General features: G+C 37.6%; 2 protein-coding genes across 2 annotated transcripts in view; one reads left to right on the top strand and one right to left on the bottom strand.

The window, feature by feature from the left end:
* Positions 1-2,320: 2,320 nt before the first annotated feature.
* LOC144432645 (frizzled-4-like) lies at positions 2,321-15,460 on the bottom strand. The gene is made up of 2 exons (XM_078120908.1): positions 15,411-15,460; positions 2,321-4,765 (listed from the first exon to the last, which is right to left on the bottom strand). The coding sequence occupies exon 2, from the start codon at positions 4,678-4,680 to the stop codon at positions 3,043-3,045; it is 1,638 nt and encodes a 545-aa protein (XP_077977034.1). The 5' UTR covers positions 4,681-4,765; positions 15,411-15,460; the 3' UTR covers positions 2,321-3,042.
* A 2,204-nt stretch (positions 15,461-17,664) lies between these two features.
* Positions 17,665-27,419, top strand: part of LOC144433200 (transmembrane protein 135-like) — a 117,877-nt gene continuing 108,122 nt past the window's right edge. The window contains exons 1-4 of the mRNA XM_078121509.1: positions 17,665-17,820; positions 19,559-19,686; positions 20,131-20,223; positions 24,548-24,581. Coding sequence (XP_077977635.1) covers positions 17,665-17,820; positions 19,559-19,686; positions 20,131-20,223; positions 24,548-24,581 — 411 coding nt within the window. The remainder of the gene's footprint in view (positions 17,821-19,558; positions 19,687-20,130; positions 20,224-24,547; positions 24,582-27,419) is intronic.

The following is a 27,419-nucleotide window of genomic DNA, read 5'->3' as shown; positions in this document are numbered from 1 at the left end:
AGTAAGCACATACAATCCAATCTTCAAGACAAACTCCCCACAGCGGATCGGTTTGTTTTCTGTCTTTGTCGGTTTGCCAATGTCACTCAGTCAGCCATGGACCCTGCCCAGCTAGACATTGTTTTTCAAATACATTTATAACAGAATAAAAAGACCCCCTTCTTTCAAAGGGACTAACCGAAGTGCTCCTAGTGTCATTTTAACCCCGTTTTCTTGACAAGGCCCAACAGAGTCGATTCGGTTAACAGACAAGGGGAATGACACGACGGCATGTCGAGTGAAGGTTCTATTATGGCACCATTTGTTGCTTTTATGCAAACCCAACCGTGCAATCCGGGTGAAAAAAACACCAACTAACCCGCAATACAGGAGAGTATATACTATACCACAACATTTTACATGTTATCCCAGTAAAGTAAATAGTCATGAGTGCAGGGCATTTATTTTCATTGAAGCGAGCACTTGGGCATTTGACAGAGTGCATTTGGCAAATAATGGAAGAATTTGTCGCAGTGGGCTGTTAGAACAATACACTGTAATGATTGCTAGCCAAGCTAAACAGCTAACCTTTGTCCACGGGGAGACACTCGCACTGAAAACTACTCCTTGAACTCCCTAAGCTACTCTTCAAAGAGACACGTTTTGCCATATATTGGGTGAAATATTTACAACCTAGATTGTCTACATTTGATAGGGATTTTCTTCAGACCCGTTAAAACTTTTACACAACTATTTCGCATTTCTGGTTATAGGAAATATGTATTTACTGTGAAGAAGTGCACAAACAGATATGCAAGCAACTTTACAGTAATTTTGATTATAGTTGACTGATGTACTTGTATGACATGTTTGAACCTGAACATAGATTTATAATAATATGTGAAATCATATAAACCGTGTCGTTTCTTTGAATTAGGTAATTTATATTATCAATGCAAATTCTAAATTCGCATCCATGCACACTTTCCAAGCTCAATGCATCTGAGTAAAAGGACATTGATAAAAACAATCTCTCTTTATCATCACAAATCACATGATCACACACTTTGGTACGTGACCGGAGCGCCTAAACTTGACCAACTGCAGTCCTTCTCGCCGGAGGGTTATTCTGATTAGCATAATTTGCAGGCTGACGTCACGAGGCGGTTGCCGTATGTACCCCAGTGAAGCGTTAATAGGAGGGGTTGGCAGTAAAGCTGTGTAAACTAATTGTTCGTGTGTTGTTCATACAATGAAAAAAACTATGGACAATCATTCGTACAATACAGCCCGGTTATTATTATGCTCCTGTATGTCTTCATTTCTAGACTTATTTTCAGATATTCAACTGGCGCATGTGCAGAAGCCAAACAGCGAGATATTTTCTCTCTCTATCCTTTCTAAAGTACTTTGATTGGTCTAACCTTACTGGTATTATCAGCGTAGAATCGGTAGTTTCAGATGGGACAACTCAACCCCTTTCATTCTGGCTCTACAATGAATCCTAATTCGGTTTGTGTAATGACGCGTCAGAGCTAGCTCTTTTACATGCGGGAGAAAGGAAAGTGGTACTCTCTTAGCGCGGCTTAGGTGGCCTTCAGCTGCGATGGTGCTGGACGAAGTTCTAAAATGACTCGTTAAAACACTCGACCACTGCGAGAATAAAGACATCATGCTGGCCGGTGTGTTTTGATATACAGTATGACTGTCTTATTTACAATATATCACTAGCGAGGTAAAAAGCTCTCATCGTGTCCATATGCTGCATGTGGCTGTTGATACGTTTTGGAAAGCCTTTCACTATTCAAAGCGCTAATTATTTTAAGCTTAGCAAGTACATAATACAAATTTATTCTATTCTCCCGTGTTCAATACTTATTATGCCCTTAAAAGCACAAGTATTGAACGTATAGAAAAGCCCGTCGTTTTTGTGTCCCGCTCTCACTATTTATTCAAGACTGCAGTAAAACTCATATGCAAAGCAAGCGCCACAAAAGCCATAGAGGAGACGGAATTTCACTTGCATTGGGACTCAATGACGATATATACGCGTAGAAGGTATTAGAGTAATATGAAAGAAATCCTTTCTTCGCCAATATTTTTTTTTCTATCCAGAGCGAACAGAGGGGGAACAAAATAAGGGTTGGAAAAACCAGACTCCACGAGTTACATTGTTTCCATCAAACTGGCAGTTAAGGGGCAACTAGTTATATGCTCTCAAATAAAATATGTACAACTTTTGGCAGAAAAATAGTAAAAATGTTACTGTTTAATATACATAATTACAATTAATATTACTCTTAACATTTTCAAAAAAATGGTTACTTAAGAAAACTGTTTCCACTGTTCTTTGAAAAGTATTTTTTATACAAAACAATATATTCTCTTCTTTGGAGTTTCTATCTATAATTTAAAAAGTGGGCTCGAATGCTGACGCATATAGGTATCCATGACACCTCCATATGAAGTTTAAATGGCACAGTCCTTGTGTAAGGGGTATGTAGGACTATTCCATTGTCAAAAGATATAGGGTGGAAATGATATATCTTCACTGGTTGACATTGAATCGAAATCTGTGGGTGACATCTAAAATACATATCGTATTTCAAGGACACTTTTAGCTAACTAAGTTGGTGGTGGAGATAATAGGGAATGTTTTTCAGTTTGTTTTTTTACAAAGATAGTTTTGACACCTTTTGAGGGTGCTAAAGCGCCCCCAACAGAAACTGCAAATATAGGCCAATTAGCACACAGGTGTGAAAAGCAGGTACTTGTCAAATGAAAAAAGAGGTGAAAATGTGTTTCGTAGTGTGTTTTACTGTTTGTGGGTCTCACCTGATCATACAATCTTTGTTGTGATGTGGTGTTATCAATACATTATAGAATACATTGGCACACCATAACTAAATCCCTATCTAAACACACAAGTCAGTCTTGATAAGATCTCACGTTCCTCCCACCAACCAAACCAAACTTTTAGCCCTGTCAGAGTGTCTAGTCCGAGTTCGACATAACTCGTATATACTTTCTGTTCTGAACAACAAACCCCTAACGTCACGGTGTTCACACTGCTGTCTCATTCCCCCTATGTATTCCATTAACTCTAATCTCGTTCTTTGATTTAGCATGAGGCAGGATTCTCTGCGAAAATTTTCTCCACGAGGAGAGTGTCTTTGTGGACCAAATCCACATACCACTTGTTATCCCTATAACTAAAAGCATGAAAATCTTCACCATGAATACCTCTATGTTCGGCCCAACGTCGTCATGCAGCCAGGCATTCCTATTTGAATGTTCATAGAAATGGCAGGCTATAACGATTGTTGCTGGCACCGTGTACAACACGGAAAATACCCCTATCTTCACCATTAATCTCTCAAGTTTATCTGTTTTGGTACCGTCTTTTTGCATAATGTTCCTGATCTTAAATAGAGATACAAATCCAGCAAATAAAAAGAGAGTTCCGATGGCCAAGTAGGTGAAGAGAGGTGCAAGCACGAATCCTGTTAACGCTTCCAAGTTTTGATTACCAACGTAACACATTCCCGTTAGTTCATCGGCATCGACGACTCGCATCACCAGTATAACGATAGTTTTAACAGCGGGTATTGCCCAGGCAGCTAGATGAAAATAACTACTATGCATTTCTATGGCTTCGTGTCCCCACTTCAGTCCAGCTGCGAGAAACCACGTAAATGCTAAAATGACCCACCAAATTGAGCTGGCCATTCCGAAGAAATATAACAGAAGAAATACTATAGCACATCCAGTATTTTCAAGTCCTTCCAGAATCAAGAACTTTTGCACACCGTCGTCATCACAAGCGATGACGGGTCTCCCCGCTATCAAACGAATGATATACGCAATGCTGTATATATTATAACACATCGACAGAAATATAATTGGTCTCTCTGGGTATCGAAAACGAGCAGAGTCTATTAAAAATGTCAGCACGGTAATAGCAGTAGATACAAAACATACACCAGCCCACACAGCCATCCAGATTTCAGCCAAGTGTTTCTCTCGTCGTGTATACACGTGGTCTTTGTCACAAATCAAGGCACACTTTTCCGATCGTTTCACGTAGTAGTAACTCTCCGGTTTGCCCATGTCCTGACAATTTTCTTGTGGATTGTTTCCGTCATCACTTGTTTCATAGTCGGCTGAGTGTGGTGTTATACGGTCAACCGGTGGATTTCCGGTTGGACCAACTCCAGGGCCTTCCATACACATGAAATTTTGATCGTTCCGTGGTGGGAATTTCGTGCAGTTCAAATTCCCCGGCCACGGGAAGCCGAACTCGTTCAGGACCGGTTCGCATTCAGATTTCACAAGTTCACACATGGGTCTGCAGGCTCCAATCGGCGTAAGAACTTTCTCATCGCACATCGGAACGTAGACAGAACAAAGAAAGAAATGCAGTTGCGACGAACAGCCATATTGTATTAACGGTGTGAAGGTTTGAAGCTGAAGTTGAGCATCTTGTTGAAGTTCGTGACCGACCAAGTTCGGCATCTGCGTGACGTTATATCCGAGATCTTTACACATATCAATCGTGATGGACTCACAATGTGGCCGGTCTTCGAGTACTATGTCCAAAGGCAATTCCTGGGAATTAGCAGGCAGCGGCCGGTCCAAAAACACCAACATCGAAATACTACAGCACATGATAAATACAACGTAAACAGAGTTGGCCCTCATGTTGTCTGCTGGGGTATAGTGGACACCAGTGGAGGGGCTGAGTGAATTATTCTGTGTAACGCTGCCAAATTTTCAACCGCTTCACCTGTCGAACAAACAAAATGCAGTTAGTTGTGGCCATAGTCCAAACCCAAAGTCCGCGGCTTTGACTAATCTGCAGGCATAGCACTCCTGCCTAAAGCCCCCAAAACAAACTGGAGTGTGTAGCTGCATTCGATCACTCTCAGGGTTTTGTGATCTATACAAAATGGAGGGTCTGTGTAATCAGCGCCGTGTTTGATTTCACGTCACTCGTACCAATCATCCATTGGTTTGTTATCGCTCAGATGCCCCTCCCATGACAACTAACATTCCATTCCTATTGGCTGATGTGACCCTGAAAGGGCTCCAGCAATTAAATTAAACTTGAGCCCTCTTTTAATCCATTCTCTGCGATCAATGCGATTATTTTTTCTGCTAGTCTGACGCTCGCGTATATACAAACCCTTGTGAATGGGGAAACTTTTGGCCACATCGCCGAGCACCTATTAGTGCCTACTTGTAAAACAAGCAACGGGCAGACTCCAACAGGAAACTGCCGAACACGTTTTTCTATCAACAACTCGCTTGTCTGAGATAGTGGTAGCATAATATTTTAACATCAACAAACCCTCGACAACGACACACATTATTTTCACACCTATCTGACGCTGTAGTGGACGAACGCGGCGGGACGTCCGCAGTTATACAGCCGTAAATTAACACCCCGAAACCAGTAAATCACCATCCGAGATGTGTGCTGACAGAGTTATGACCGCCCTCAATCTGACAGCCACGAGAAATGCGAGATTGTCTAACGTTGATATCAGGTTTCTAAAGTGAAAACTCGAGATAGGAAGTCATTTATTTTACGACACATCTGTTTCAATTTTCAAAGATTAATTCATCAAAGTATACGTCTTCCCGGATATTTATTCAAACAATTCATGTTCCCGACGATTGAAAATGACGGTTCATTTTGGGAAATGAATTATTCCAGCAATGTAAAGTTTTGCTTTTCGTCAGGTATATACACAATCCTCTGAGTGGGACTGGCGACTGCTGTACTCGACTCTATGAGATATCGGGCTTAGTTTACTGACGAGCCAGACTCCATGTGACACGAAATTTGAATGCCACGACACGCAGCGAATAACGATGTTTACAATGTCATTGGGAGATCCATCCCTACCCCCCTACTAAGTTGATACGTGTATTACAATAACTAATGAATACCGTGCAACCAAATTAAAATTTAAAGTTGTCATGCGCGACGAGTTATAAGGCCATTATTCATCTAGGCAGATCTGACGAGCAGATACTTCGAAAGCCAAATTATTATCTAAACATACGCACATAAGTCACCCAACCCACTCTATGTGTGTTGTAGTATTTACTCTTTTGATAAAATATTTACCAGTAAATAGCGAGCCATAATAAATTTACGACCTTATAGTTTTCAAAGTATAGTGCGAACACGCGCCCGGCATTACACTATCGTCGGGAAGAAAAGAGAGTTAAAGCAAACACTACAGATATTGTCATTGTTGGCTTAATTAAGACACTTCTTGGGTCATATCGGACGATGATCGATGATGTGAGCCAGGCAGGTTGACCCTTACTGAAAGACGACTGTTTCTGGTCAACTAGACTACCCCATGTAGCTGTCGTATGACAAATTGGCGCGGCGCGTCCAATCCTCGAGGCTCTTGTTATGCTGAGAAGTTTTGAACGTAAACTGAACTGTATATACGAGAGACCGGATCGTGCGAACGCTGCTCATATTTCACCGTCGCGAGTGTATGCCTTCATGGTAAACTGCAAAATGACTGGTATGACGAAAATCCCAAACGATTGTCAAGCAACGACCACACTTTTTATCGTTACCACTATAATTGAACAGTTCTGAGCATACTTTCTCATTCTCGTCAGCTCCTATCGTGGTCTAGCCCTATAGCCTCCCCAGACAAACAAAAACAAATCGGAGAATTCCTTCCAAAATAGGCTTTTAACTCAATCTTATACGCTGTTTAGAATGACAGACTTAACAGAGAGGAATTCTTACCCTATACAACTGTGCCTAATGAAACGTGAACTTTTTAATATGTAGGCCCAAATACCTAGCTTCGGTCCATATCCTGTGTGAGCAACCACGTCTCCCAAACCGCGGATGAAATTTCCAAATGTAGACGGGGCCAATGCGCTGTCTGCCTTTATTCTGCGTTTTGTCCGTTTCTGAGGGCTATTCAATTAATTACACTGTGATAAGGTAGGCGGTGGAAGCAACATATCGTGTTACGGAATGGTCCATTTGGCCGAGTCTCGTGTAACATCAACAAAATCCCACTTCGAATAAGCATTCAGCTCCCTATTGTTGCTCAGTGGAACTGTCTCTTGTTTCTGCAGTGAATACTCAGTTGTGTACATAGGTGGTGTATTTGTTCAGTTCACGGCCACATAAACTACCCCCTGTTTTCTTCCAAACGACGGATCAATACGCTTTATGCCAGTATCTAAACGAACCCATTTTTACTGTCACGTACCACAAACTAGAATTTATTTAGAAACAATGAGTGCATGAGTGCCGGGTCGTGAGATCACCTCACCCCATTCATTTGCATGAACACAGACAGTGTTACACTTTTTTGCTTTGACAACTCGAGTGGGGGTAAATTTGTCAGAGTTTTTTTAATCGAAAAAAATGTAGAACAAAAAGTTCAACACCGTTGTGTAATAATCCACACCTCACAGCTCCTCCAACTTTCAAAGAGCGATATCCCATTTTTTTTCGACGAGAGACTATTGGTGAATCGAGAAGCTGTCGTTCTATCTATCACGTGAAGTGGTCAACATCATTATACCAAATCCGTAAACCCCGATAGCGCGTCACGGCAAATCCATCCACTCGATAACAGACCACGGAACATAACAAAGTGTTTAGTCCCACGTTGGCGCACTTTTCTTTCAATCTGTCACGACTAAAATATTTCGATTATGTGTCAGACTTTTTGAAAAGACACAGGATGCCGTTTTTCTCGTTTAAAAAATAACCCGAGATACACTTAAATCGACCCATGATGTAGTGTTGTTTGTTTGTTTGTTTGCTTGTTTGTTTTGTTTGTTACACTTTCAGGATAAAAGGGGCACTGAAGATGACTATTTTTGTCACGTGATGTGAAAAAGCATTAAGCTTCTCGACGTAATCTTTGAAGTTCAAATAATCTGGATGCATTTAGTAGAGAGCCACTATTATCTACGTTTTTAATCACAATCCGAATACATCTACTAACTGATGGTTAAACTATACCAAAGATACTTCAACAATGATACGTAATCTGAGATAAAATATTGCGATCATAAATCATGCTCTTTTTTTCGGCAGTTCTTTCCACTTTATCAAAATTGTATAATTATGGAATGGTATACTCACATTATATATATATGTAATGTCTGTGTGTGTTTCTGTTTGTTTGTTTGTTTGTCTGTTTGTTTGTGTGTGTGCGCGTGCCTGTCTGTCTGTCTGTCTGTCTGTCTGTCTGTCTGTCTGTCTGTCTGTCTGTGTCTCTCTGTCTGTCTGTGACATTAACCGTTAGAATATTATAAATACAATAAAAGCTAGTTAACCTGTAATAGAACGTCACCTTACTAGACAAAAATCTGTCTACAACTAGCATTGCTACATTCTATTGTCTGTCTGTACAACAAGCTAAGATTGCTACATTTTATTGTCTGGCTGTACAACTAAGATTGCTACATTTTATTGTCTGGCTGAAAAACAATCAAACAAGCATCGCTATATTTTACTTTCTGCCTGAACAACGATCAAATTAAGATTGTTACATTTTATTGTCTGGCTGTATAACAAACTAAATTTGCTACATTTTAATGTATGACCGAACAACAGACTAACATGGCTACATTTTATCGTCTGGCTAGACTAACAATTACGTACACTTGTTACATTTTAATCCTTTTAAAGGGCGCTGACCATCAAAAATAAAATCAACAATGTTGGTAAGATTTTTATTGAACCTGACAACGTTTTGTTTCAGGTAACCTGGTTTCATTTGTAGGTGGAAAAAAAAAGAAAAAAAAGAAGCAAATCTTGAAAATTGTGTGGAGGTTGAATATCATTGCCAGGCAGGGGACACGATGGCGGGCGTCACCGTCTTTACGTCAATTAACTTTTGTAAACCAGGCATATTGAGAAAATTGGCACTGTAAAAGGAAGACAATGAATTTAATGAGTTGCTAATGAATAAAGCCAATTAGTTTCGACTGTGTGCCCATTACCGGACTGAATGCCGACACATGTATTACCTAACCCTATACCGTAGGTCATTTTTCTTGAGCACGGGAATTTCGGAATACCCCAGGAAAGAATATACGACTTGTATACGAAACTTTAACTACATGCTAAGAATCAGCTTTCAGGCGACCCATGCGTGAAATCGAGCGTAATCCAAACTTTGCAATCTCCTAGTCAATTTTTTTTACCGACAAGTGGCGGTTAGATTGCGACGCAGTCACCGATTGGTTACTTGTACAGTTTACCCTCCTCAAGGGGAAAAAAAGAAATCTCCTGGTCGTCAAAATTAGCGGGCTTCATCGATGCAGAAAATTTGTATTGGAGCGAATACAGTCTTGTGGCTTCGGAAGATTGGGCGTTCTGTGAGGATTCAATGCAGAGTGCATTAAGCACGATGAATTGTACTCATACGCATTTCCTGTACTTCTCTCATAAGAGCAGGAGAAACCCCGTTTAATAATGACATTTTTAGAATACATTTTAGATGGAGTTAGCATAGGGGTATTAAAATGAAATCTCTCTCACTCACTCTGTCTGTCTGTCTGTCTGTCTGTCTGTCTGTCTGTCTGTCTGTCTGTCTGTCTGTCTCGCTCTCTCTCTCCCTCCCCCTCCCCCTCTCTCTCCCCCCTCTCTCTCTCTCTCTCTCTCTCTCTCTCTCTCTCTCTCTCTCTCTCTCTCTCTCTCTCTCTCTCTCTCTCTCTCTCTCTCTCTCTCTCTCTCTCTCTCTCTCCTTTGTCTGTTTACGTAGCTCACACCCCTTGAACTGATTCATCTTAGGTTGCCAGGACTCGAGACAATCACCAAATATGCCGACGCTGCTGGTGTGTATTGCTGAGATCTAGTCAACTCCATCTTTATGAGAAATTGTAAAATTTATTGCCCATGGCCTAAGCATAACATAAAGGGAAGAGTAGTAATGGGAAGTCTTTAATAAAGCAATTTACTTGACTGACATAGCAGTAGCTATCAGCTCAAGGAAATAAAAGAAAATGATGTTCCAAGTGGGCAATTTTCATGGTGATTACCACATTCGGAGAGTTTAATTCGACCTTTAAATTTATTTTATTTCAGGCTAAATTGAGAAGCTGGCCATCGATAAACCTGCAGCGACGTTGGTGATTATGAAATCTTGAGTGGGGCGGAAAGTTATTATGACCGACTAAAGCCCTCAGGGTGCTCCAACTCAGAGATGAATCTGTAAAAACCCGGTGTTCGACTACCTGACTAGAAAGAATAATCACGTAAACAAGGACTGGGGGAGTTTGCCAACGTAATAAGGGTTTCTGATAGATATGATGCCAGGCAAATTGAAAACTATTATGCACTCTTTTGGACTTTAGTCCCTGTTATGTCCCGCTGTCGTTCACATTACGCTGTAATTTGAGTTCTCGAAGAAGCCATACAATAAATTTGATTAAACTTTGCAGAAGGACATATTTTTGAATATTTGAGGCACAGCACTGAGCTGGAAACTGAAATTCACTCTTGCTCAGTATTTTAAAGGTTTCCCAACTTCTCACAAACCTGGCTGGTGAAACTAGCGCGATTCAATGTCCATTGTTGCAGTCAAACGTAATAAGATCGGTAAGTTATACGTAGGTGTCGGAGGAATTTAATAGTGTAAATTAGTTGAAATTCTAAGTAATGATATCGCATTATAGAACTTGAAGTAATTTCCAATTCAGCCAGGCTGTCGTAGGCCAGTCTTATCTAAGCAATGCGATAGTACGACTTGATCAACCCAAGTTTCTGAAATTCTCAAACGAGACAAACTTGATGACTATGTCAAGTTCTGTATGTACTTTGCAAACATGAATTAATTGAATGAGATGGGGTAAAATAGATTGAGTTGTTTCTGGTGCTGGTAAAGGGGAGGAGATGGATAATGATGATGATGATGATGATGATGATGATGATGATGATGATGATGATGGTAGTGGTGGTGGTGGTGGTGAAGGTAGGCATGATGAAGATGATGGTGGGGGGGGGGAGAAGGGTATACCTGTATCAACAACAGCATTCATTGCCTTACAACATTAACATTATCTATGTCATCATGGCATAATCATGATATGAGTTTGTGCAACAGGGTAGGCAAATAATGTAAAAATGCGTATAAAATGTGTAGTAGGGTCATCAAAATGAAAGTTTGGCGACAAAATTAGTAAGTGCTTATACAGTGCGTTGTAAATCAGTCTAGACAACAAAATACACAAACAGGAAAAAACATAAACATTCAAGTAATAGAGATCCCAATAAACTATAACTATCAAAGGAGAGATGACGCACTATATGCACACACCTCAAATGTTGAACAACCAAAACACATAAATAAACAAGTAAACCAATAAACACAGGCCCCTCAACCCCCCTGACCCCCCCTAAAAGAACACTATCAAAGAAGCTATCAAAGAAGCGATGACACATTTATGTTCACAACATACAAAGTTGAACTCTAAACCATGGTGTTTACTGAGGTTGTGTGTGTAAATGGACGCCGTGTCCAATGTCAACACTAATACGACTTTGGTGTTAGATTCATCTGTCAGCAGGCTTTGTTGTTTGGTAACGACAGCCAACTTGTACATGTTAGTGAGTTGTATGATAACATAAGCTATTGGGATGAAAACATAATAGTTAAAAAAATATACCCAAACAAGTTGTACGTATTTTAAACATTCGGTGAACACTGCCGGGGTTAATCCCGGGGGTTAAAGTTTAAACAATTTTCAGATTTGACGATTTAACTCAAACTATCATCATTTTAATTTATTTTTTAATGTTAAGAAGTGTTAGGTGTGACCCCCCCCTCTTTTATGTTATACTGTATTTCACTTGATTTTAACGTAGACTTTAAAATGAGTTCCCTAGTAGCCCAGAGCCTTGAATTCTAAGAGGATTTTTTTCAATGGAATAAATAGACTCCTCGTTAGATTTCAAATTTATGAAAAGATGTGAACGCTGTTATCACTGGGATTATGTTTCCAGTGGTAACGAGATGCTAAAAATGACAATAATATCCTCCAAGTAAAAAAATAGAATATCAAGTAGAGTACCTAGGTATTGTGTTGGGTTGACAGACGATAATTTGTCTGTCGTTATTACTGCTACACCAACGATTTAGAATTGAATTAAATTACAATAAACTCAATTGAACATTATATCTATAGCATGACAGTCAAAATCGTGCTTACTGAATAGGCCTCGCTTTTAAAGAGTATTCAGATATTGACGTGAGAAGAGTGATCATTTAACGAGCGTTTGTTATCGCGTTAACGAATTTATGACTTAACAAATTTATCATGCCACAAAATGTCAAATTCGAAACGCAGAGGAATCAAGTTTGCACGGATCTGAGAGTACCGGAGGAAGTTTTGCGCCATGTGAATGTTCAGTGTGAAGCGCCTGTCTGATGTAAGCTTACTGTTATGTGCATTTGATATCAAGCCAGAACCTCACCAAGCTCGGTCACCTTGAATATTCGGAATATCGCCATGGTGGTGCTACTGTGTGTACTTTACTTATCCCTATCTCATCAGAGTTTATCGTTATGGACTCCCCTTGGCAAATTATTACACAAATATACGGCCGCAGTGAAGAATGTCATTTTCACACCAACCATAACAACCGCTTTTATTAGCTGGACTCTCCCACGATAAAGAGTGAACTATTTGTGACCAAAATATACATCTGAAAAATTTGTGAACAAAATTTAGAGGAAATTGTGAAAGGATTTTTGAATTTCTGTCCATTTTGTGAATATCTATATTATCGCAACCTGCGAAGCTAATCCCCCTTTTTTGCAATGGTTCGTGTGAAAACTATTTGTATTTTGATCTTATTTCAAAGTAACCTTGAAAGCCATTGAAAAGTTGGTGACAGACAACAATTTCTGTCAACACTGCTTTGGCGGGAATACTTTCCATACTCTAAAGCCGTTCATCACTCTTCACATATGTAGTCGTGTTGACATGCGCGTGGATACAGCGTGATTTGACAAATGAGATGTACTTGGGTAAAGCTGGCGATTTTTTTAGAAGAGAAATCGACAAAGATTACGATGTGTGAAATTCGCCAACTGCTGATTTATTTTAGTATTTATTTGTTGCCGACAAAAGCTTTCCATTTAAGGCCCAATCTATAGCGTTGTCTGAAAAAAAAAGTTGTTCAAAAGTTGTGTGCTCCCGACCGAGGACGATTAGCTACACGAACAATACAGCGACGGGCATGTGTGAAAGAAGACAGGCCGTTGTACAGGGGCTCTTTTCGTATATACATCTATATTCGTTCACGGTTAGATACTCCGCAGACTGAGGAGTGTTGTTTAATTCGTAAGCAATTTCGAAGAGTACAAAATGCGCAAAGTGCCTCTATTTAATTGCTCACAAACCGTGCAGCACAAAAGAGCCGAGAATTAGTAAAAAGGTAGCCGTATGAATAGTGGCCAGTCAAACGCCGTAACATAGAACTAATTACAGAAAAGACGGAAGAATAGAGGAACCGAATCGCTGAGCAGTCTGCACAATACCAAAGACTGCGAGCGATTATCTTTACTAAACGTAGCGATATCATCTCGACTTTTCTCGTTTGGCTATTAGAGTTCCCATCGCTGCTTGTGACAGTTTGCTTTTATTTTTTAAATGGCGCTTCTATGGAGAGAGGCAATTTATAACCGCCAAGTGATTTTCTGCTGTTTTGGCCAACAGATGCAAAATTGAATCAATTTTCTGGGAGACACGCAGATGTTACATTATGATTTTCTCTTGTCCTTACGTGAACTCCGAATTTTCTGTTCACGGTGTTCCCTGGAATCCACTAAATGAAATCACTTGCGTTTGAGGTAAATGTACTTGTAAATCTCAACGACAGTGACCCAGGTTTATAAATCCTCTTTTTGGATAAATCTCTCAGTAACGACTCGCGCAAGAGCCAATCGAGAATTTTTTCTTAGATTAGAATTAAGCGTGAGCGCCATACTAATTTTACTTGTTTGCAGTGCCTAGGCATCTGTCGATTGAATATTTTTTTCTAAAATGCCTCGATTTTAAACTGATGGCTATTTGTTTAGAATGCGTCCAAAACAAACATTAGACCCTTCTCGCAAATTTAACAGTTGCAACCTGTGTCTTCCGTAGAATTTGCGAGATAAGTAAGTGCGCATGTCGGGAATAGCGATTCGTTCTGCTTGAGTGATTTTGATTTCGACTTTTGAAGAAGCTCGGCCCATCTCATTAGGAGAGTATGTTCAGTTTTTATGTTCGGTTCATCGTCTGCTTTGCCACACTGATTTGCGGCTCACAATGAAATAGGCATTCAAGTGAGTAACAGCTGCCTTCAAGAAAGCAGTTTGCTGAAGTCTTGTAGCAGTCGGGAAACCAGAACTCAGGTCCCTACCAGAAAAGAGGGGCAAAGCTACGGGACTAGTCATTAAACACATCCCAATCATTGACGAGAACCACGGTGTACAGCAGCCCCCCAGGCACCGTTCAATTTTCTTCTGAGTAAAAGATTCACTAATGTTTTTCTTAGCCTTTTAATAACAGTCGAAGAATAACACGGGAGCTTTTTTACCACCCCTAGCTTTCAATGGACTGAAAAGAAAACTACAATGACAAATCTAGTTCTTGGTACCAGACCGAATTTTGCACTAGGCTGAGCTTGTCTCCCCTTTCTTCTCTTCGCCTTCCGTGACAACCCCGCGTGATATATGAAGGCTGTCAGCACAAGTACGCGCAATAAGCTAATAAATTACGAGGTTTACGTGTTGGGTCTTTGACTAGGACAGTCTGAATAGACAGTCACTGTGCCCAAGCCAGTCGAAAAAATCCACCGTTTTATGGCTTATTATCTCCAAAGAATAACCCCTATCTTCAATGTGAGGTGAGATTTCCCCGCCTTATCTATTCCTGAGTAAACTTGACAATTAAGTGTTAAAATAACGAGCTAAGAATTGGTCGTAAAACGACTGGGGCACGTGTTTTAAGTGCCTACATCAAATACAGTCTTAAAAGCCATACGCCACAATTTTACGCTCACGGAACACACATTTGTGGCTTGTTTTACGAGATGTTTTTGTTTTGAAATGTCCACGAGTCAACTTCGATGTACTGTCGACCCAGAAGGACCTTTATAATGGCTACTCACCGACAGTTAATGTTCATTTTATACTGTATATAGACTACCATCTACTAAGTAAATAGCCGCAACTTCTCTCGCCAGTTGTTATGAGTTTCCCCGTCAGAGGTGATAAGACCGCTAAACCGACCGTATAGCTCCTCCTACGACTCAGAACGGCATGTCGAACGGACCCGGTTTCAGCGTACTGGTAACGTACCCTTCGCCAAGACAGTTAAATTTGATAATAAGCACCCAGAAACATTCGATAGTAACGTTAAAATCTTACCATGAGCGTTGACGAGTCGAGTGCCCCAGTGGGTACATACACGTTCAGCATACACATAAGTCTGTTGCCTTCAACCGATCTGTGCGCACTCATCAACCTCTTATCAAAGCAGCTGTCATACTCGTTCCAGGGCCACTGGGTTAAAGGTAGCTATTCAAATGTTAACATGATTTGTGTGGGGTACTTATTGGTCGGAGCTGGCAATAGTTTGCATAGAACAAACCAATGTTTTGGAAATAATTAGTAAACCACACAAGAGAACGCTATGTTTACACGTAAAACACCCCGGATAACCCCCTTTCTGTCAGGTCGCTAGAGTGTTTGTCATGTATTCGCGTCCGTAAATAAGACAAACTCGAACGTTTCCATTTTGTTGAGCATGGCCGGGCAGGCATGTAACAAGGTAGGACCCACTACGAGTCGAACACACACGATGTGGAAAGTCATCTTCAAGTTCAAGTTTTAAGTACCCGTTTAAAGGATTTTTAGCATTCTAAAGTACTGATAACATCTAGTAATAAACTAATTAATAATCTACAAACCATGTATCACACCACAATTATTGCACCCTTACCTACAGTAGTAGGCCTACTAACTTACTATTAATAGGAATATGTAGCAATTCTGAACATATCCCTTTTCAAGACGTCGCGAAAATTTGATACCATGAATTAGTTTATACATGGATGTATCTCCCCTAATACATCCATGGTTTATAGCAAATGGGGGTCAAAGGTGAACATAATGTAAATATTTTGATAAATGATAGCTACAAGAACAAGTTGAAGTAAAATGAAGGGGAGGAGAAGTAAAGAGGAGGAGGCGTGGCGGATGAGGAAAGACATATACTTCTGAACTGTTATCTTGAATTTCATGATTGTTCTCTTTTAACCTAACTAGCTCTCCTTGTTATGGTTGTTATTGTTGTTGTTGTTGTTATTATTATTATTATTATTATTGTTATTATTATTATTATTATTATTATTATTATTATTATTGTTGTTGTTGTTGTTGTTGTTGTTGTTGTCGTCGTCGTCGTCGTCGTCGTCGGCGTCGTTGTTGTTTTTGTGGAATGATAATAATAACCTTGACGTTGGTTGCGGTGGCGTTGACTGTTGGTGTTGGTAAATAAAGTAGTGGGACATAATGATAAGCGCTGTCGTGCGTGAAATTTATTCTTGAATTTAAATTTATGATCTGCGCTGTCAAAAGTGATAACATGCATGAACATGTCACTGATGTAGACTCTATTTGTCTCCCCTTTACATCATCTCTTCCAAAATGATGGTTTTATAGTGGAGCGTGTGCCCAACAAAAAATGTCTTGAAGGACAAAATAAAAGGGACAAAAGTGATAATGATAACATATCTAGAAGCAGCAGAGTTCGCAAACTCCTCTTTCTTCATCCTTTAAATGCCTCAAGTTCTACTTCACTCTCCTTCTTTCGAAATTCACTTGTTTCAGTTTTCTGTCATCCTCGAATTTTTTTTACATGAATAAGCTATAGGTTGTTTTCCTTTCCCGGGTTATATACAGGTGTAAATGGTTTTAAAATATGACACGGGGATGTTTCATCGTCTTGGAAACGGTGTCACTGGCTAATTTTGCTGCGTGGTTTAAGTGATGCGAAATTCCGCGGTTGCTAGGATACTGAAACACTCTTCCATTTCACACGTTGTGCGAAAAGGTTTGCGTTATTACGTCATGGATAAGCTTTTAGTGATTGTCGCACCTGTTTGAATTCCTCTATCGTGACAATTACAAATCAAACAGCAATTTATTTCTTGTCATCCGTTCAAAGTTTAAATTGACCTGACACGCTAAGTACAAACACACAAGAATGGAATGTTTATTTATATATTTGTTCATCTATTTTAAATTTGCCTTTCCTATAGCTAGGCTTAATTACTTTTCATCATTCTCTTATGATATATGCTAGGCCATAGACCCTCCACCAAGTTGGTGGAGGGTCTATGGCTAGGCCTAACCCAATTTATGGCTAAAATTTTCGTTCAGATTAATGAAAAGAAAAGTGTACTTCTTGTACAAACACAGTTTCCAAACACAGACAAGTTTGTAATAAGCTTACCTAGCACGCTTACGGTCCACCAGAATTGCGAATATTGTTCGTGATCATCCGTTTTTGTTTTGTTTTTGTTTTTGTTTTTTCCCCGAGCTATCGCGATATCGCTGTCAAGACCCGCATTTATTGGAAATATAAACAACGAACAAACTGGTAAATCAAAGTTTCAAGATGGCGGGTCCATTGAGCAAGTTAGCTTGCGAGAAACTAACGTGCTCATGCTATGAACTTGGGCATACATGGACACCTTCGTGCTTCACAGCATTTTCTGAGGTTTGGCTGAAATCTTTCAAGCGATCGGTGGAAGTATATGCGCCTCTATACATAGTAAGTGACAAATAGCAACAGTGCATTCGACCCGAGCGATCGTTATCGTCATCGTCACTCCATCGTCACTCCCTGGGCAAATCATATCCTACACAATGTCTCAAAACACGCGATTCCTTCGCTTGTCCCCGTGCCCTACGTATTTCACTGCACGGTAACCATGAGAACGCATTTTATCAAAGGTTGCACTGTCCATTCACCGGATACACTGGGTCGACTTTCTTAAAATTGCACAAAAACGATGACAACATTTTGTTTACATTACAATTACATTTCATCCACCACCAGACATGTCAACTATATTTCTGCTAGGATATAATTAATTTCAAAAGAAAATATTTCAACCATGAGATATTTTAATTATATTCTTAAACCCTACCTTCCATATTGCATGATCCCCCCCCCCCCTCATTCCCCAAGGTATCCGAAAAACCCAACCCATATCTGTCACTATAATATACAATTGTTATTTATCAAGAAATGACATCTTTGTGGCAAACAAGGCGTGTAAATCTACAATTTGAAAATCAAGGTTCATAATTTTCATATATTAATCAGACATCTGAAATGGCCATGACATAAACACAACCTCATCCCATGTATAGCTGTTATCATTACAGTAATACTAACACTCTCATGAAATGACTTCTTGTACATCATTGTGTTTTGACATATATATTTACAAGACATTTTTTATGTTCAATGTAATTTACCTTAAATGTATTATTGTGATATTTTTATACATCAAAATACCATTATATAGAGTATTGGGTCAATCGTCTGTTCCCTTGAAATCAGGTGATATACTTAATTAATTGATGTGTACTCTGAAGTGCCAAAGGTCAAAGGTTACACGAAAGAGCAGAGTTTCATGTCACGCCAAAGTTTGTTGCCCAGGGTTGTTATTTTAATTCAGATGGCATGGAGATGGGGATGGGGTTTAAAAAAGTGCGACTACACATAATATTGCATGTAATCATAAATTATATCAATTTGCGAATCTGATTTTTAGGCTAGTAAATGTTCCAATGTCAAGGTTACGTTTGAACTTCACTAAATACATGTACAAGCTGTAATGTAAGTTTATGGTTTAGACGATCCGTAATAACAAAACATACATCAATAGATGTTTATACAGACATGCTCATGTATGTGTTTTATATTTATAAAATGTATGTATATAAAAATAAACTATTTATTTACTTTAAGCATATATCTTTGTCATTGTCATAAGTGTCATCTACAAAAATGTAGAAACAATTGAAAGAAATCTTCATATTACTTTCATGTAGCAAACAACCTAGTATTGAAAATGTTATATTATTGAAAAGCTCTCGAATAAACTACATTGTATATTATACACACACGCATACATGTACATGCACACACACACATACTATATGTGTATATATATATATATGAGAGAGATATATGAATGAGAGAACACACTATATATGTCTATCTCTGTCTGTCTGTCTGTCTGTCTGTCTGTCTGTCTCTCTCGCTTTTGCTTTCTCACACACACACTCTCTCTCTATATATATTGATACTAATGATAGAGTATGAGAAAGTGAGAGTGGGAGACAGACAGACAGACAGAGACAGACAAACAGAGACAGAGACAGAGACAGAGACAGAGACAGAGAAAGAGACAGACAGACACAGACAGAGCTGTCCTGCATCAAACGCATGAATGAAATATTGCAATAGTTACATGTATGTTTAATATACTTTTCAGGTAACAGCCATCTTAAGGAAGAGAGGCAAAGATTACTTCTTTGGGAAAATGCTCCTTGAAATTCTACAATCTAGTTTATTTCTTTCGGCCAATGGAAGTCTTTACTTAGGAGGATTTTGTTTAGCTAGGTAGGTAAAATAGTCATTGTGTGTTTGAAGGCTAATGAGAAATCCCTCCTGACTATTTCCCATATCTCTCTATTTTGAATCTAAGGTAAACAAAAAGTAAAGTAATTGTTGTTGCATGTGGTAGATCACACTTGTGGGATAGTGATACCTTTGTTATGTAGATGCAATAACCATTTGTATCAAGATAGTGTAAATACTGAATGTGGTAGAATATATCACCAGTTGAGAAAAACTTGCACTCAGAGACACCACCCTACCGTGGGTGTAATTACATCAACAACCATTGATTCTAAGTCAACATGTTGCAACAATAGTTTTAGTTTGTGTCTGTTAGTTACAGTACATGTATCATAGATTTAATTTGTGTCTGTGATAATTACAGTAGTTTTAGTTTGTGTTTAGTTATCTGATAGCTGAGTTGCTTTCATCTTATTTCTATTATAGGAATACTTTAGGTGCTTTTTACCTATGGTCCACCATAATATGTTCAGGTCTGCCAGCAAGTGCCATTGCTATTAGCATTGAAAGAAAGTCCAGGTAAGTTATCGTCATCTTGTTATCTACACTGGGCATGCTCAAATCATAAAGGACTCGAGGACTACTTGTATCAAAATAAAGAAAATACGAAGAATCAATAAAGGGATTGTGGCACAAATGTGCGTCATGCTGGACGGTTTAGTTGCTTCACTCTAGGGCTGCTCTAATTAAATTTTAGTCCGACCTAAAAGTAGTGTGTAAAAGTGTTAGGGTGGTCCAGGTCTAACTTAGTTTAGTCCAAGCCAAAAAAGGCTGACTAAGCCCGGACTAAAATTTAATTCGGACCAGATTTATCAATTTGAAGGCATTTATAATGCTTCTGATAAGATACATGTTTGAAACTTTTGTTTGATAGAGATGTTGAACTAAACCTGTTACAATCGGTACATTCTTCCACAAATATTTTTGTTCACTCAGTCCTGAAAATACAAAGAATCCATAAATGGACTTTGTCATAATGTATCAGATAAGAGACATGTGTTGGACACTTTTCTTTCAGAGAGTACTTGTATTCTTTCAAACTGTGAAGACATTTTCAATTATATTGGTTGTATTGTTGTGCAGACCAAGCCTTAATTTGGAAGAAATAGTGTCTTTATTACATGATACAAAAAAAAAAGGTATTACCATATCAACAGAGCTGCAAAACAAATATGATGGAATCCAGTGAAGTTGAAACAAATTGTTGTGTAACTTAACAAAGATCTTACTAAAAATGCAAAATTGTATTGTGTGGTGAGACAAACTTTAGGACAGTTATTTCACTGTCATTGCTAAATCTTATTATAAGGTTCACCAAATGGGAGCAGTTGTTATAATTTTTGTTGAGCCAGACAATGAAATGTGGCAATGTTAGTACGATTTTATTGAGCCAGAAAGTAAAATGTAGCAATTTTAATACCATTTTGTTGAGGCAGACAATAAAATGTAGCAACTTTAGCAAGATTTGTGTTGAGCCAGATGATAAAATGTAGCAATTTTAATACCATTTTATTGAACCAGACAATAAAATGTAGCAACTTTAGCAAGATTTTTGTTGAGCCAGATGATAAAATGTAGCAATTTTAATACCATTTTATTGAACCAGACAATAAAATGTAGCAACTTTAGCAAGATTTTTGTTGAGCCAGATGATAAAATGTAGCAATTTTAATACCATTTTATTGAACCAGACAATAAAATGTAGCAACTTTAGCAAGCTTTGTGTTGAGCCAGATGATAAAACGTAATGTCTGTGAGATTTTTGTTGCGCTGCATAATTAAGAATTGAAATATTAGTAAGATTTTTGTTGAACTAAAAAATAAAAATTTGACTATGTTAGTATAATTTTGTTGAGCCAGACAAGAAAATGTAGCAAAGTTAATAAGATTTTGGGCCAGACGATAAAATAAAAGAATGTTAGTAAGATTGTTGGGCCAGATTACATATTGTTTCATGCCAACTAGATTCCATTGTACAATAATTTTTGCTAAGACCAAGCAAAACAGTGATTCTGATTATAAAACTTTCATAAATAGATTAATATGGAACTCTCTTTTTATATTTTGGTGGTGACAATATTTCTACTTTTATGTACTGTATTGGCTTTCACTATAAAAATTTATGATTTTCATGCACTTTCTCAGATATTTTTCTCAAAATACAAATAGCAAAAACTAGTGTCAGCTGAGAGAAATAGAAGGGTAGGGTAATGAAAACCCCCTACAATTTATTTGCTTGGTCCTACATACATGTAGAGTAGAATCCCAACTCTTCATACAGGGGACCTAGTGACATATTAACTATACAGCTCAGGCTAGTTGTAACTTTGTAAATAAAACACATGTTTGTTCAGAACTCGTCATGACCCTGTTCTGAATGAAGATACATCTATCTTGCAATCATTTTGATGCGGTTTTGTGATGGTACAGCAGGGATTTAGTTCCGGACACATACACACTACTAAACACTATATAGACTTCCAAATGTATGAGGTGGCTAGTCTGTTTAAGCTAGCCTGGAATCCATGTGGATGGGGATTTTAAATTTTAGTTTCCCATCACAGAGAGGGAAAAACAGATTCAAAATCCTTGATAACCTGGATTCTAGGTGAGTTTAAATCAGACTATAGCTGCAACAGTTTAGTTGGCATTATCTGACAACCACGACGTGTAGAAATTCTTACAAATCGTAATTAAATTCAAACCCTGTGACAGTGGGTATAGTAGATTTTGCTCACCAATATAATTTTATTCTGTTCAGGATAGGAAAATTTATTCATTCTAAGTGGCCTCTGTGAGTATCATAACTGTTGTAAATACATGTAATACACTACAGTTGCTAGTCTATGGGAGCATTGGACTCCCTAACTTATCCATCTTATACACAACACTTAAAATTGCGTACCTGTCCTCTTAGAGTCTTACCTAGTAGAATGACCTGGTTTTTATGAGTAAACAAGGCTATAGAAATACACTTACCTGAGCCTGAATAACCTATGTGTAAATGGAGCGGAAGGCATGTGTTATAGATTTGATATTTTAAGTATGACTGCCTCCTAATAACCAGGTCTCCGTCTGCTGTGCACATATGCGCTACCTGTTCAACTTATGGATAACATCAGATTTGGAACTAAATCTGCGACGATCGGCATCACAAAAGAAATTGAAGTTCAGAACAATTTTTTCTTGTACCACACCGCTCCATTTGATCCTTTAAGTCCAGTATTGGCATGGAGGGTAATTTATCGTCATACACACACAATTTGGTATTGTTAGTACGAGTAGTGCTATTTAATCCCACTCCAACTAAAACAGGCGGTACAAGCTAGAGACACATGGCAACGTCCAGTCTATGTGTTGCCTCTTTGTATGTTCAAAAGGGTACCATTTATCGCAACTATATGAAGTCTGGCGGCCACTTTTGACCATCATCTAACACATTACACCACCTGACACAATAAAACTACTTGCAGCCCAGGAACTATACATCAGTGTCTGTCACCAACTGTGTACTTGTTTAAAAGATCTTTGTTACATGTATTATACCTTGTCTTGAAAGTGTAACACTTACAATGAAAACAAACCTATGTGTCACTTTGTTAGTATGGTGTATGGTTTTAATCACTACCTATTATACTCATCACTACCTATTATATCCAAAGAAGTGATATATTTTGTGAGTAGATTGTCTCATTTTGCCATGTTCAATTGAACTCTGGCAATTTCAACTTTATTGCTGTGTTTTGTGAATTAACATATAGGTTAGTTATGGCTGTTCCAGGGGATAAGGTCTTCCAGGGAATAAATAAATAACGTCATGTTTAACTTTATTACAGGAAAAAAAGTTAGTTTTGAATGTTCCAGAGAATAAATGACACTGACAGTGAAACTTTTATAACAGGGAAACAAAACTTAGTAATGGCTGTTCCAGGGAATAAGGTCTTCCAGGGAATAAATAAATAACATCATGTTTAACTTTATCACAGGGAAACAAAATTTAGTTATGGGTGTTCAAGGGAATAAATGATACTAACACGTTCAACTTTATTACACGGAAACAAAATTTAGTTATGGATGTTCAAGGGAATAAGCCATCAAAATGAATAGACTTTCTTCAAGCATACAATACCACATCCTTTTACAAAACTGTAAATGCAATTACATTTGTACTTTTAATCACCATCCATTTTCCTGACATCTAAATAAGTGATATATGTTGAGATCAGCATGTCTCATTTTTGTCATGATTAGTTTAACATATTACAACCTGTGAAAAAACACTGATGCATTTACTTGCTTGTGGTAAGGAAGAATGAGTCAAGTTTCATGCATAAACACAACAGTAGCCAGGATCTCATGTCTTTGTTGACTGATAGAACACTACATGTTATAACATTGAGTGTGACTGTTCGTGTTGCATTATAACTTCCCGGCACAGATATAAACAAACTGATAAAAACATCACCTGAACATACATCAGAAGGTCCCCTCCCGTCGTTTTGTATCGGTTGTGTTACTGTTTTCACCTAATGATGTCTTTGCATGAAGTCTTTCCTTCCATTACATCATTCAAGCAAATGTACTGACACTGTTTTTTTCAATGGTTGTAACAGTATTGTACAAAATTGACAACGGAGGTAAAGTTGTTGGTGTTCCAGTGAATAAGCATTCCAAATGAATACTGGTATGTATACAATATATGGGCGTTCCAGAGAATAGGGAGTGGAAATGAATACAGATTTTCTTTCAATCATTGCCACATCCTTGACAATTACTGAATCAAGAGTTTTGGTAAAAATCCAGCATAATAAATAAATTTTCTTTTTGACATATTTTTCTGTAGGAGAGGTATACTGGCTCTTTACCTTAGTAACTTGGTAAGTACATATTATTTATACACAACACAGTAACGTAATGTTAAGTTTACCACATGTTACTACTATCATTTTGATTTCGATAAATTCCACCGACCTAACTTTTATACAGTTAGAAAATGATTTATTAATGACTTCCCTTGTTTTGAGTCAATTCTGAGGTCAAAGTTCACTTGTTCTGTGTTATGTAAATCATTGCCCTAGAAAATGTAGTGTTTAATTTAGGCCTAAAAATAAATTTGTATGGCTCCAGTTACCTGACCCCCACCTAGTTTTTTATGCCGACCCTAAACTTTGTTTATGTATTCGAGAAAAAAATAATAAAATTGCGAAAATTATGAAGTCTCGCAAGAAATAGTGGAAGTGGAAACTGATATCAACTTAAATTGACAATATAAAACTGTTCTTCCAATCTATAATGGCTGTACATCTGATGAGAAGAAACCAATAACACAGAGACAATGTGGAAAACAATGGAAAACATAACTACCTGAACTAGACACTCACATATGAAAAAAAATATATATATAAATAAATAGAGAATCTACCTACCCCACCTATTTTAAAACTGAGTGTAATCATAACCACACAAGTTTTTTTGTTAGGCCTTATTTGATCATTGAAGGGTTCTGGAGTTCTAAAACTCACAGTTGTAGTTTAGAAAGATAGAATTCTTGCCTGTTCATTCTAGAAGTGACTGGACTAACCTTTCATCTTATTGGATGTTGTGTGAAGTTGTGATAATACTTTAATTATTGATTCACTCTGTATCCCATTTGTTTGCCATTTGCTGGTGGCAGGAAGAGTAAACTTAATCTTAATGTGAACGTGTGAATTTTTTATCACTCAGCTGAAGCATTGCTGTCATGAGTTGGGGGTTTTCAAGGCAACATTTTTAATATTGTATCTCATCATAAGAATAATGTCAGTTAGTTTGTCAGAAAGGAACATACCTCCTGCAAGCGTACGCCTTCTCTCTTGTAACATGATCTCTTTCTAATCTTGCTATGAAAAGGCACTGTTTAAAAATCGGTCAGAAAGAAAGAATTACATGTATTTGTCACTGTACTTGTTTTAGGGTGGTATAAAGTCCCCAGTCATTTTACTACATGTATATGGTTCCTTGACAAAAGTAAGGTTCTTTGCCAAATGCTGCAATCTGCCTCATACTACATGTGTACTTGTTTCTATCCTTTCTTTCAATACTGGCCACTCTACGAGTCTTAGTTCTACCTTACTGTTTAGTAAGGGAGATTGCTTGTCTCAAAACATATTTAAATTTTGAGATCCCTATTTACACTGTACATGTATGTTATGTTATGTTATGTTATGTTATGTTATGTTATGTTATGTTATGTTATGTTATGTTATGCTATGTTATGTTATGTTATGTTATGTTATGTTATGTTATGTTATGTTAGGTTACAATATATTATGTTATGTTATATTATAACATAACATACATAACATATATAACATAACATAACATAACATAACATAACATAACATAACATTATATATAACATAACATAACATATACATAACATAACATATTATAACATTACATATTATAACTTATAATATGTTACGTTACATTACGTTACGTTACGTTATTGTTTATTAAGGTGTCCTACATTGTATGTCAACTTATCAAATTATATAGTACTTAATTAAATTTAACAAAAAAGAGCCTAGTAACAGAATGGGAATAAGCTGGTAAAACTGCCATAGTAGTTTTCAATACATTAATTTATACCATAATTTTAGTGGGGAACCCTGATAAATGACTGGAACAGGTAACTTTTACTTTATTGCTGCCTACAAAAAACACCATAATGTGTGAGATTTGATAAAGACAATGAGTAATTGCATCTGTTAATACATGCAGACTACAAGTATAACATCAAAATCTGAAAGTTATACACATTTGTTGTGTTCACCATAAATGTGAACACCTGCTGTAAACATTTGTTAAGGTGTCAGATCAGATGTCACTCCATCAGGGACATCAACTTTGAAATTATATTATTTTTTCATTTCTCCTTCCTTAATGAAGGATTTGGTCAGTAATAACCTTGTACCCTCTACTCTTGTATCTATGAAATTACATGATTTATTTTGTGTCCTTGCTGTGACCCTAATAATACTCAAGATTATGGAAATATAATTATGAAATATTGATTTCAAAAGATGGGAATAGTATCCCTGACTTGAAAAGCATACTGTAAAATTAATCTATTTTGTTTTAGCATACACAATTTTTATTACAAAAGATGATTTTTCACATTTTAGCTTCATTTTATTTTGGCGGATGAACAATTTTGGTTATTGTGTACTTATAGCTACATTACTTTTATCTGTGTGTGATCTTTTATTTATTACCTACATATGTATATGTACATGGTTAATCAGAACTTGCCGTTTAATTAGTGATTCCATTTTTCACGTTGGTTTATTTTGGTACAAACATTATTTCAGCTATAAAAAGTGATAAGTTTAACAGCAAATTACATGTTCACAGTACAAGTATTACTTTAACCTGGAAATTATTTTCGTTTATTTCATTGTACAACAAAAATACAAAAATAAGTAGTGACTAAAATGCCTTCTTGTACATGAACATAATGTACCAGTCTGATAATTAGTAAAAATAAGTAGTGCCTAAAATACCTTCTTGTACATGAACACAGTGTACTAGTCTGATAATTAGTAAAAATAAGTAGTGACTAAAATGCCTTCTTGTACATGAACATAATGTACCAGTCTGGTAATTAGTAAAATTAGTAGTGACTAAAATGCCTTCTTGTACATGGACATAATGTACCAGTCTGGTAATTAGTA

This window comes from Glandiceps talaboti, chromosome 3, assembly GCF_964340395.1.
Source record: "Glandiceps talaboti chromosome 3, keGlaTala1.1, whole genome shotgun sequence".
NCBI lineage: Eukaryota > Metazoa > Hemichordata > Enteropneusta > Spengelidae > Glandiceps > Glandiceps talaboti.
Note: the sequence above shows the minus strand (reverse complement) of the source record. Positions and strands in the feature narration are given on the sequence as shown.